This window comes from Perca fluviatilis, chromosome 20 (genome assembly GCF_010015445.1).
Source record: "Perca fluviatilis chromosome 20, GENO_Pfluv_1.0, whole genome shotgun sequence".
NCBI lineage: Eukaryota > Metazoa > Chordata > Actinopteri > Perciformes > Percidae > Perca > Perca fluviatilis.
This window is the reverse complement of record NC_053131.1, coordinates 31,223,924-31,237,550: the sequence shown is the minus strand read 5'-3', so window position 1 is coordinate 31,237,550 and position 13,627 is coordinate 31,223,924. Positions and strand designations below refer to the sequence as shown.

The 13,627-nt window shown below is 43.3% G+C and overlaps 1 protein-coding gene across 1 annotated transcript in view; it reads right to left on the bottom strand.

Annotated features, from left to right (window-relative positions):
* The window catches only part of clmna (calmin a), a 43,222-nt gene extending 30,412 nt beyond the window's left edge, over positions 1-12,810 (bottom strand). Inside the window, exon 1 of the mRNA XM_039785896.1 lies at positions 12,436-12,810. Within this exon, the coding sequence (XP_039641830.1) occupies positions 12,436-12,520 (85 nt within the window). The 5' untranslated portion in view covers positions 12,521-12,810. The remainder of the gene's footprint in view (positions 1-12,435) is intronic.
* Positions 12,811-13,627: the final 817 nt, after the last annotated feature.

Here is a 13,627-nt window from a genome sequence, read left to right as displayed (position 1 = left end):
TTAAAAATGTAGAAATTCTTCAGAAATATTACAACTCGGGAGTTGATGCTGTGATAGATCAAATCTCTCTATGGAGAGAAGACCCAAACATGGTGTTCTCCCACGTACTGTACCTTCAGAGTGCCTTGCATTTGTCTTGATTATATCACCAGGCAATCAAAAGAACAGTCGGTGACATCATAGTCTGGATCAACGGAAGTACATTTCCAGGATAACTGCCTGACTTGTCTCTCCGCTGTTGGCTCTCCGTTTGTCACCGTTCTCAAACTCCGTCCGCTTCGGGAAACCACAACAACGAGCTTTGAGCTAGCGAGCTACACGCTGAAAATGTCATGTTTTAAAAGACATTTTGGATCGTGCAACAAAGCGGGCCTGCTTGGTTCTTTCGGGGAATGATTGTAATGATTTACAAAGAATATGTTTAGGGCATTTCCTCTCTAACTGGGACGTTTTGGGACCGATTGGTGGGATTGCTGTGGACGACATACACACGGAGATACACTGGGAAGAGCTAATGAGGTTTAACCATGTATCCGGCTAATTTAAATCTGTCTTTACTGTATTGTTTAAACAGTTAACTTCATTTACTATTGTATGTGGCATTCGATCCTAGTGATCAGAAACATAGCTGATCTTGGCAAGTTTTAAATCAAATCAGCACGGTGGCCCAATGGTTAGTGCTTCTTGCCTCACAGCAAGAAGGTTCTGGGTTTGAATCCAGGCCTTTCTGTGTGGAGTTTGCATGTTCTCCCCGAGTCTGCGTGGGTTTTCTCCGGGTTCTCCGGTTTCCCCCACCACTAAAAAAAACATGTTCCCCTCCCTAACTAGCTGATGTGTGGTGAGCGTTCTGGCGTCGTAAGGCGTTGTATGGCTGCCGTGCATCACCCAGGTGGGTGCTACACATTAGTGGAGTTAGAGAGCAGTCCCCTCCCCCCAAAAGCGCTATGATTGTCTATGATAAAGCGCTATATAAATGTAATAAAATAAAAATCGGAATCAGCTCAAATAAAGATAATAATAATACATTTTATTTAAAGGCACCTTTTTTGGCACCCAAGGACACCGTACAGTCATACATAAGACATTTAAAAACAGCAAAAAATAAAGAATACAACAACAATAACAACAATAGAAAGAGGCAGAGCAATAGACATCAAGTGGAATAGCCAGTTTTAAACAGATGTGTTTTGAGTTGCAATTTGAAATGGGGGAATGAATCGAGGTTTCTGAGTTGGGGTGGTAATAAATACCAGATGGTGGTAAGACAGGCGGAGGGGACAGACAGGTGTATGGAGGAAGAGGATCTGAGGGAGCGGGAGGGAGTGGGACGCTGGAGTAGATCAGACAAATACGGCGGGAGTGAGGTCAGGGGCGATTCTAGGATCAGACCTTTAGGTGGGCTCAGCCCCTAATGAGAATGTGACACGGATACGGTGCCTTGCAAAAAAGTGTTAACCCCCCCGCCATGCTAAATCAGTAATTTCAGTATCCGATAATCTCTGAGCTAACATTTTTTGACACTATGATGGAACTAAACCGGACACTTTATAAGTCACAGTAATAACGACCAATTTGACACAACGTTCCAACATTCAGCAATTTTAGTGGCTGGAGTCTGGCACAACCTCCTCTGATTGGCCAACACTACGTTTCTGTTAACCCTTTCCTTGACGGGGTTACAGGTGCGTAGCATTGGAGACAGACACACAGGATATTAAACCTTTTTATTAATTTTTAGGGGGGCTGAGATGATGAGGCTTGAGCCCCCTAAAAGGGTCTGAAATCGCCAAAGGTGAGATGATCAAATGTCAATCCCTGAATCCTTGCATCCAACTATGACGGGAATCAAACACAGACACTGTGTAACGGAGATGAAAGCAGGTAAGATCTTGCAGTTGTTTTATCAAAGTTATAAACGAACAGATTATGCTCCTAGCTTAGCAATATTTTAGAGCCAGTATACCTGTAGTATAATGAATTGGCCTCTGGCTCCCTATTCTACATGTTTCTCGAAGTGAAGAAACTGCTTTATAAGGATACCTTCAACAAAATCTCTGGAGCATACCCCCTCCAGTGCTTTCATCACCTCCTCCGCAGAAACCAGGTGTTTAGTCATCATCTGCTTGCTCATCATGTGGCCTGTCAGCCCACACTTCAACACACCTACACAGAGCTTCTATCTTCAGTTTCAGTTCATCACTTGCAGTAAGAGAAAGGGATGATATACAATCTGAATATAGGGTCTATAATGTTTCCCAAAACATACAATTGCAGATTGTCTAATGCGTTGGGTTTTGCTGCTATTGCAGCTATTGGTTTCCATTCATTTAACCCTGTGTTTCCGACGCTTGAGTGCGCTGGAGCACATTCAGACCTGATACTGATACTGGTTTTGGGTATTGGCCCATACTGACCATACCGATCTGATACCAGTGTTTAATTAATAAGCTGAATGCCTCACTGTGTGGAAGAGACTGGGGTTATTATTTCATGTGTAAGGACACAACTTGCTTGACTTAAACATTGCTTTCCTAACTTTGTAAAACAAAACAAATTTACTGAATTGTTATCTATTTTTTACTGAATCCGATAGATCTGCCTCATTGTCAAAAGAAATAAAAATATACATTTCAAAAACAACTACACAGGATTGTCCTGATGCTTTCAGGCATTACAAGAAACACAAAGAGGAATAATTGTAATCATAGAGGCCTAACGAATCAAAAACTGTCATTGACCTGTTACTAAGAGTTTCCTAACGATACCCTGTTATGAAATTAGACGATGGAGCTCTCTGGAGGTAATCCTCGCTAATTAGCCTGAAAGGGAGGAGGAGCAGAGGCCCTTTTCAGACCTGGCATTAACATGCATCTTGGGTGTGAATGCACCCAAGATGCATCGAGGACACATTGAGAGCCGCTCAGACCACATTTGGAGGTGCTTCTACAATAAAATAGGTAGTCTACATAGAGAAATGATTTCTGCCGTTCAGTCCAGTTATAAACGACAGTTTGATCGACTGGATGCTCTAGCCGTTCCACCTACTGCCCGGCCTGTGGCTTCTGGGGTGCTTCTGGGATGCGCTGGATCGCGACCTAAGGAATCACAAGCATCGTCTTAACAGTTGCTGTATTTGAAAGCCATCTGGGAGCATGCACAATGCTATTTCATTTGTAGCACACTGCAGTCTTTTAGAGTGCATTCGTGTGTGTGTGTGTGTGTGTGTGTGTGTGTGTGTTTAACATGTGCTGCCTCATCACAAATTCTGCAGTTACTCAGTAAATATTAGCCTGAGGGTTTATGCAGAGAAAGCTTATTTGCTGTGAATCAAGTGGACACCTGAAACAGTTTACAAAAGCTTTGCCGCGGGAACAACTGGAAGAGGAAATTCAAAAAGAATGAAGGGGGATGAACTAAAGAGAAGGGATCTTTGTTGTCACCTCCCCCCTCTAACCTCCAGGAAAGTCATAGCAGAAGAGTTTGTGAAGGCTGAGGCTCTTTGCCATACACCCAGTTCTAGGTGTAGGGGGACTGGGCACAAGTTCAGGAACGCCACATTCAGCCCAATGCGAGCAGCAGAGGCTGGGCCGTCACCGCTGTCTGCAGACAGTCTGGCTCAGACAGCGGAGAGTCAACAGAGAACAGTGGGAGAAGCCTCGGTGTTTGGCTTGTCTGAACTCGCGCGCAGCAGTTTGCTGTTCAGCATGCTGGTTTATGGGGAATCCTTTTACATGTGTTGTACATACACACTGGCAGATGGCTTAACACACCTTCATACAGCTTTGAAGAGCATCCACACAAAACCCCCCAGTTTAGCAAGTGTCTCAAGCACTTATGCTACAAATATCAAACACAAAAATGTATTTATTGAACACAGGACTGATTTTTGCTTGCTTAATACAATCATTTCTTTGTGATTAGGGTTGGGCATCGAGAACCGATTCCTACTTTGAATCGGTTCAAAAATTACTATTACAGTGGAATCATTTCTTTATTGGAATCGTTTGGAAGATTTGGTTTCAAATCTGATCATGGATTCCAAATTTAACATGCGCAAGTTTTGGTTTCCATAGCGACCAGGCGCTTGTTGTGTTGCAGCCATGGAGCGCAGTAAGCGGCGCTCTGGCGTGGCTTTATTTTACGTTGAAAAAGCCCAGTTAAACTGCAACCCACCATTGAATCAAAATAAAACTTTCCTCTTATTTGTGAAATAAGCAGGTGAGCCGTTCAACTCCAGCCCTCAAAGAATCGGAATCCAGAATCGATAAGAACCGGAATCGAAAGGAAGAATCGGAATCAGAATCGTTAAAATCCAAACGACGCCCAACCCTATTTGTGATAAAAATGACACAAACACTTAAATTCCAAGGTTGACAAAAATAGTGCCAAGAGAGTTTACATTTCGAAAGCTCACTGCCCCAAAATACCAAAAGCAATACTTTACATTGATTGATAGCAAGTGGTAATTGTGTAACCAGGTTAACACAAAAAATATACAGTGCCTTGCGAAAGTATTCGGCCCCCTTGAACGTTTCGACCTTTTGCCACATTTCAGGCCTCAAACATAAAGATATAAAACTGTAATTTTTTGTAAAGAATCAACAACAAGTGGGTCCCAATCATGAAGTGGAACGAAATTCATTGGCTATTTCAAACTTTTTTAACAAATAAAAAACTGAAAAGGTGGGCGTGCAAAATTATTCAGCCCCTTTACTTTCAGTGCAGCAAACTCTCTCCAGAAGTTCAGTGAGGATCTCTGAATGATCCAATGTTGACCTAAATGACTAATGATGATAAATAGAATCCAGCTGTGTGTAATCAAGTCTCCGTATAAATGCACCTGCTCTGTGATAGTCTCAGAGGTCCGTGTAAAGCGCAGAGAGCATCATGAAGAACAAGGAACACACCAGGCAGGTCCGAGATACTGTTGTGGAGAAGTGTAAAGCCGGATTTGGATACAAAAAGATTTCCCAAGCTTTAAACATCCCAAGGAGCACTGTGCAAGCGATAATATTGAAATGGAAGGAGTATCAGACCACTACAAATCTACGAAGACCCGGCCGTCCCTCTAAACTTTCAGCTCATACAATGAGAAGACTGATCAGAGATGCAGCCAAGAGGCCCATGATCACTCTGGATGAACTGCAGAGATCTACAGCTGAGGTGGGAGACTCTGTCCATAGGACAACAATCAGTCGTATACTGCACAAATCTGGCCTTTATGGAAGAGTGGCAAGAAGAAAGCCATTTCTTAAAGATATCCTAAAAAGTGTCGTTTAAAGTTTGCCAAAAGCCACCTGGGAGACCAAACATGTGGAAGAAGGTGCTGTGGTCAGATGAAACCAAAATCGAACTTTTTGGCAACAATGCAAAACGTTATGTTTGGCGTAAAAGCAACACAGCTCATCACCCTGAACACACCATCCCCACTGTCAAACATGGTGGTGGCAGCATCATGGTTTGGGCCTGCTTTTCTTCAGCAGGGACAGGGAAGATGGTTAAAATTGATGGGAAGATGGATGGAGCCAAATACAGGACCATTCTGGAAGAAAACCTGATGGAGTCTGCAAAAGACCTGAGACTGGGACGGAGATTTGTCTTCCAACAAGACAATGATCCAAAACATAAAGCAAAATCTACAATGGAATGGTTCACAAATAAACATATCCAGGTGTTAGAATGGCCAAGTCAAAGTCCAGACCTGAATCCAATCGAGAATCTGTGGAAAGAACTGAAAACTGCTGTTCACAAACGCTCTCCATCCAACCTCACTGAGCTCGAGCTGTTTTGCAAGGAGGAATGGGCAAAAATGTCAGTCTCTCGATGTGCAAAACGGATAGAGACATACCCACGCCGACTTACAGCTGTAATCGGCAGCAAAAGGTGGCGCTACAAAGTATTAACTTAAGGGGGCTGAATAATTTTGCACGCCCAATATTTCAGTTTTTTATTTGTTTAAAAGGTTTGAAATATCCAATGAATTTCGTTCCACTTCATGATTGTGTCCCACTTGTTGTTGATTCTTCACAAAAAATTACAGTTTTATATCTTTATGTTTGAGGCCTGAAATGTGGCAAAAGGTCGAAAAGTTCAAGGGGGCCGAATACTTTCGCAAGGCACTGTATAATGCCTCTGCTTTATGGGTTATTTTACAATTTTACAATGGCTGAAAACAAGACAGATCAGAGAGGGAGAGAGAGGGCAGAGATGGCGAGCAGGAAAAACACCCTGAATGTGCACTTTCGATGATGTGTACACCATGTTCACTGGAGGCATTTGAAGCAAAGGGTCAAGTACAGGACAGTACACCACGAGCCACGCTGTTATCAAAAACAAACACGCTGCTTTCCAAAGATGAGAAGTTTTCAGTGTCCTTTAACTGGCGCCGTCTTTCTCACCCTTTCCCAACAGAATCACGCCCTGTCAGGTTTGTCCTGTTTTACTTGGGTCAGTTCCTCTTAATTCCTTAATTCGTTTTCTGTTGGCGCATCCACTTGACGCAAGCTTTCGGTGATCGCGCAGTTGCTAGTAGCCAAGGAGGACACGGAGGATGAAAAGAACATGATGGACTCTTCAGAAGAGGTCATTATCTTGAGATTTTTATGCAACAGAAATGCCGGTCGGCCCGTCTGTTGCAGCAGTCCTCTTCGTCTCCAAAGCTGAACGCCGCTGTTGTCCTTTCTCAGCGGTGACGTAAAACGCATCACTCGAGGCTGCTGCGCGCGAATGTCGCCCGACTACACCGTTTTGGAAACATAGCCGTCCTGTCCTGAGAAATACAGCGAGTGTTGTTGTCGCCCATAGGCTTAATTTAGCTTTGTAGCAACTCTTTTGGCAATGGCGTGAACGTAACGGACGTTCGTTAATATAAAATGGTTCCGCGCAATACCTTTAAAGTGGCACACGAGCGAGTTGGTCTTAGAGTTGTTGGACTCACATGAGACATTCGCCTACGTCTTTCAATCGCCACACCCAGCATTTGATCCGTTAAATTTGTGAAGTGTCGAATCCCGGGCCAAGAGAACCCTGATGACATCATCGGAGTCATACGGTCATCTAAAAATAATGCACATTCTCCGGCAGAACTCAGAACCCACTTTTATACTATGATATAACCGCTAGGCCTATATGAATTGGCAGCCAAGTGCTTGAGCTCTCCACAGTACTGTTACTGTTCTCCAAGAGAGAAACCTGGATCCCAATGAGGTGGGAGGCAGTGTGTGTATGTGTGTGTGTGTGTGTGTGTGTGTGTGTGTGTGTGTGTGTGTGTGTGTGTGTGTGTGTGTGTGTGTGTGTGTGAGAGAATATTGAAGCTCAGGGACCAGCACTGTAATGCTGAAAGGGAACTGCTCTCCCTCTCTCCTCGTCTCATCAAGCGTTATGTAACGGCCTCCAGGCCATTGTTTTAAAGCACTGGCTGCTCTTCCAGCTTTCATGCAGAAAATCGCAGCCACTCATCATCAGATGGCTCAGGCTCATCCGTCAGTGTTGCAGACATTATGGACACAAACGCACTAAACTTAACTAAAACATCCTCCAGCATAGAAACCCCATGTTGTGGAGCTGCGGGAGTAAGTGTATCACATCCTTATAGGCTCATATTGCCTCTGTCCAATCCAAGCACCAAGAAATATAACTAATATTATTTGTTGTCTGTACACATTCCAAGACATTTTGATGTTCTTCTGTGTTGTCCCTGACTTCTAAGCCAAGATTGTGTTGCAAAGTTGTGTGTTTCCAGGGCAACGGTTGCTCACCAGGTGCAATTCATCAGACTGGCAACACGTCATTAGAGCCGTTTTAGAAGCAAGACGCCCCAACTCAGAGTAATTTCAGTGTATTGATGATTGATGGGAGAAGTGAACGTGAACACAGATTATGAACGTTTATTTCGCCCTGTAGTCACCAATGTAAATATTGGACCCATGTTTCACAAGCCACATATCTCCAGAACATTCTGATTTTTCAGACGGACACACAGCACACAAAAAAAACGCTATGGTAAAGGGTTGCTGTGTAGTTGGCCGCACCAACATTTCATCCAATAACCCTGATCTCGGATTTGTTCCCCTGCCACGTCCTAAAAACGATCACGATGGGCTTTGGCTTCAGGCTATAGACCAGACCGGCATCGCCGAGGCTCCGTTTTGAGGGAAAGAAACGTCCTGTCACAACACATCAGGAGAGGAACAGGAAAATGCTGAAAAGCTGTTGCGTAGCGGGTTAATTGAGACTTTCCCACTGAGATTTGAGGCTCACAAGATATGTGAATATTCACAGTCAGTGTGGTAAAATCTATAAATAAATATGGCAGTTGAAATCAGCTCCGTAATACGCAATACGCCCCCAGCGGACGTCGTACTACACAGTTGAAAAGCTTCGGAAGCGACTCACAAAAATGGCAGAGAGACTAGAACGAGTGATAAGTGTCTGAATGTCCGATTCTCTCTGACCTGTCTTATACAGCTATAAATAGAAAGGCTGCTGCGTGGAGAGAAGTTGCCCAGGACGTTGACATGTCAGGTCGGTTAAATGTGATATATAGCGGTATAATGTCAATAGTTCGGTGTCTGTTGCTAGCTAACCAATTAGCATTAGCAGGTTTGTTTATCAGTACCATAGCAACGCTAACTTCCGTCGGATAGGAACCGTCCGTAGCCTTTCGCAAGAGTTACATTTTTTGAACGCATCCGGATGACCAACTGACACGATTTTTTCGCACCACATTCGTTCGGACCCATTCGCATGCGGTCTGCGAAACTCCACAGGAAATGAATGACTTCCGGCCGTTTCAAAGCCGTATCGGAGCGGATTTCAACTGCCAGTGTGAAGGCGGCGCAAACATAGTTATTGTTTTATATCTATGGGCGTAAACCTCCGATATAACCAGACAAAATGACGAGGATTGGGCATTGAGAATCGGTTCCAAATTAAAATTGTTTAAAAAAAATTACAATTCCAATGGAATAATTTCTTTATTCGAATTATTTCAAATCCGATCGGTTCCAAATTTAACACCGGCAAGTTTGGTTTCAGTAGCGGCCGTGGTACTTCCAGGTGCTTGCTGGGTTGCAGCCACGGAGCACAGTAAGCAGCACTTTAAAGTGTGGCTTTATTTTATGTTGAAAAATTCCTGGAAAACTTGTTAAAAATTCAACTCCACTCCTCAAAGAAATCGGAATCGAGAATCGATAACAACCGGAATCGAAATGAAGAATCGGAATCAGAATTATTAAAATCCAAACGATGGCCAACCTAACAAATGACAACGGAGATTTCGGTGCCACTTAAATGCCCGCGCTGCCGTCGAGTGCTCCGTAACGGACATCACAGTCAACAGAAGCACTGCTGCACGTGACGCTTGTTAACATGACTCCATATGATAATGTTGCTCTGTGTTCTGCTGGTTGTGGAAATATGGCAAAGGTTTACATTACATTACATTTTAGCAGACACTTTTATCCAAAGTGCTATAAATCTCTCTATATCTCCCTCTGGGGCAACTAGGGGTTAAGTGTCTTGCTCAGGGACACATTGGTTGATGTATGGTCTCCCACACCAAAGGCACGTGTCATATCCACTGCGCCATCACCATCTGTTTCCTACTGTGTTAACCATATCAACTTTGTAAGGTTGATACATACAGTATGTCTTATCTATGCTAGTCTTATCGTGATCACTGACTTGCAGGCCTTGTATTTAAAGTGCTCTTATTAATCAGGTTCATAATTGTATTTAGAGAATGCCAGAATAGGTTTATGTGGTTTAATTTTCCAAAAACACCATATTTTTGTTGTACTGCACATTGCTGCAGCTCCTCTTTTCACCCTGTTTGTTGAGCTCTCAGTTGTGCCTAGGTAAGGACTACTAGCCAGTCAGAAGCCGAGTATGAGGGCGTGCCCTGACAGTACTTAGGTAAGGACTACTAGCCAGTCAGAAGCAGAGTATGAGGGCGTGCCCTGACAGTACTTAGGTAAGGACTACTAGCCAGTCAGAAGCAGAGTATGAGGGCGTGCCCTGACAGTACTTAGGTAAGGACTACTAGCCAATCAGAAGCAGAGTATGAGGGCGTGCCACGCTAGCAGCTAGGCGAGCATTATAACGTGTGTTACAAAGTGACCACGTCTGTCTCTGAAGTAAAGGCTGGACTACAATAGAGCTGTTTGGAGCAGTTGGTGAACAGGGTTTTCTGTTGGAGATGGTAAGTCCCTTTGGGGTGGACTTTGGGCTTTTTCACTTTGTAAACCTATAACGTGCACAAAAAAGATATATAACACAATAAAGGAAAGGGAAAAAAGCCAAAAAGCATAATATGAGCACTTTAATACTCTGTCACTGCATGCTGTTACACTATTCTTACTTGTAGTCTGTGCCATCATATAATACCGTATAAAGTGATGGTTTTTGTATTGGGAGATTTCTAGTTCTTGCCTATTAAGAGGCTTTGAGATAAACTGGGTTAGAGCTGAACAAAGCTTTCATTCTCAACCCACTCATTAAATCAATTACTTCCACTTTAAAGAGCAATTGTTGTTAGTCTGCTCCTCTAATCTCTGTAAAGCCCCGTTTGGCAAACATGCAGCACTTACAGTATACTCCAGTTCAAACAGCAGGGCAAGTCATATTTCAAACTTGTTGCTCATTATTTAAACGCTGGCCTGTGTTCCAGTGTGCTCTGCAATGTGTACAACAATACTTTTGTACCAAAAGGTTTTTAACTACAGCATACTGCCGTCCTTGGACTCTGTCTATGGTGCATTTGCAGTAATGCATTTCTAAATAAAATTAAAAAAAAATATTATTAATCTTTCAAAATTTCCAACAGACCAATTTTCCTATTGGAAATTTAGGAAAAAAGTTCAAGTTCAAGTTCATGCAAAGATAGAAACCATTAAAAATATAAAAATAAATAAACTTTTCGCTGTTGCGCAGGAGGATACTTTACAAAATAAAACACATTTTCAAAATAAAATTTATGGTGAATTGGCTGTCTTGACTTCTCAGCGGCGTCTAGAGCGAGACAGGCGATCAGGCACACGCAGAGAGAGACCGACTTCGCGGGCGGTGTGTTACTGGCGTAAGGCGCCATTAGCCTACTTAAGTCACTGGCGCCTGAAGTTGCTTTGACCAAAATGGCTTGCCAAATGAATGTAATGTAATGACCAAGATACTTTCACTCTGCTGCTGATTTGACAGTTGTATTCACAGACATTTACCCATAAAACATGCACACACATAATGCCAATTCCATAATCTAGTTTAAAAAAAAGACGATGTTGTGCACAACCATGTAGTTGCTAATGCAGGACAAAACAGGAACTCTCAAAGAAAGTGAGTGAAGTCCGCCCAACTCAGAACATTTTGTGAAACATCTTCTCACATTTTTTTTCATGCCACCCTTTGAAAAAATGTGTAGCCATCTTTTATTGTTAACAATTCCATCATCTGTCAAATATGAAGACAACAAAATAATAGGCGATATATGGTTCTTTAAAGGAACACGCCGACTTATTGGGACTTTGAGAAGGGTATGTATGGACTTATCTAACTCTGGGGGATACGGGGAATAAGACAAGGTCCCAATAAGTCGGCGTGTTCCTTTAAGCTTACACAGGCTGATATGTGATGATTGTAATGAGAACCTCTGGATGTAACAGAGGAGCTGTATGATGGACAGTAATTCATATGGTGTTCAAATTGCTCCTTCTGTCCGACCAACTGCCACTGACCCAAAGACATGAGAACTTAAATGATAAAGTCGATTATCAAAATTGTCAAAAATGTAATAATCAAAACTATTAGGCCGTTTTTCTGTCAACTATAGTCTATGAAACCACTTATCATCAGCCCTAAAACTAATGTCTCCTTTACATAGTCGAAGTTTGTAAGCCTGTATGATGCTTCCAAATGAACTTTGAGCTATAGGTACGATTTTCAGACCGCACTGGGACAGAGTAGAGCCATTAAACACTGTTTACATTATTTGCTCTTTACACACAACGTGCACTTTATGAATGAAATACCTCCACAGAACACACACAACACTGCGGGCACTTTGTGTGCCGATTGCGTGTAGCCTAAAGTCTCTTTGTAGCCTATCGCCACAGTTATTATATATGCGGACCTGTTAAACAGCTCCGTATGGAAAGTTTGGGACTGCTGGCTCGTGCTGAAAAGCAGCCGAAACACTAGTATGTGAAGTTCCCCAAATCCGAAAGCAATTGCGATCCTGAAAGTCGCTCGCAGCAAACACACGCACGCGCACACACACACACACACACACACACACACACACACACACACACACACACACACACACACACACACACTTTGCACTGAGGTTGTGCATGCGTGTCCTCGCTCCCACAGCTCTCTGTGTGTGAGAGTGTGTTACCGCAGTAATATCCCAGTGAGAGCCCGTCGGCATGCTCCTACCTTGCAGATTCTGCACTCGGATGTCGCTGATCTGTCCGATGAATTCCTCCCGCTCGAACCAGTCTTCCCACTCGTGTCCAGCCATTTGGAGCCGCGGAGAGTGCTGCAGGGATCGGGGAGAAGCTTCTGCTACTAGCGGGCAAGAGGTCTGTCTATTGTCCGGCCGGGCCGACCGAGAGCCATGCAAGCCCGGGTACACACAGGCTGAAGGGGGGGGGAGGGTTTCACTCACTGGCTGCCTGGTGTTTACTGCGGGTTTCTCCCCCGTCACATCACAGCACAACACGGCGGGAGACCGCTGGAGCTCCGGGCAGGAAGGAGCTGCAGCACCTGGTTGGTATTTCCGAGGTGGGATGGAGCTGATCCAGTGCGTGCGTGCGTGCGTGCGTGCCCGCCCTTTTCTCTCTCTCTCTCTCTCTCTCTTTCTCTCTCTCTCTCTCTCTCTCTCTCTCTCTCTCTCTCTCATTGGTATGGAAGTTTAAATAACACTGTTGCCAAAGCATCAACATGCAATTTGTCCAAATAGGCTATTCGGGCAGTACGCAATAAACATATTATATGAACATAATATGAACACAATATTAGGATGGATTTACATTAGGCTAATTATATGCAGTAGGGCGAATAGTGGTAAAGTGGGACACTTTCTGAAAATGTACCTTTTGCGTCATTTTTAATTATGATCCAAATGTCTTAGCCCCTCATATGATATTATTCTAAATAGCTTAAGAGCTTTACTGTACTTTAGAGAAGAGAAACCGAAAGAAACATTAAACACAGGATGGATGGATGACTCTTCCTCAAACACACAATGACCCAACGCCACATTTTTCCAGGCACTTGTATTTATTTATTTATTTATTGGCCAAGTGGGACACTTAAAACCCATTCAGTTATTACTGAATGAATGAACTGGATACACAATAGTAACCCATAAAAGTATTGTTAACATCAAAAATGATAATAAACATTTCATTTTTGGAGGTATGGGTGCAGATACAGCAGATTTTTTTCCTCGGACTTCTTGGGATCATTTTCATCTTCCATTTCTGGGTTTGCAAATATTGCAAATGTCCCGGCCATCCAGGCTTGTACCCTCCTTCTTCCTTGTTTTTGTGGCAGGCTTTTCTTTTTCTTTCTTTCTTTCTTTGAGGCAATGTATGAGAAATATTCATCACCTGTTAGGTAGTAA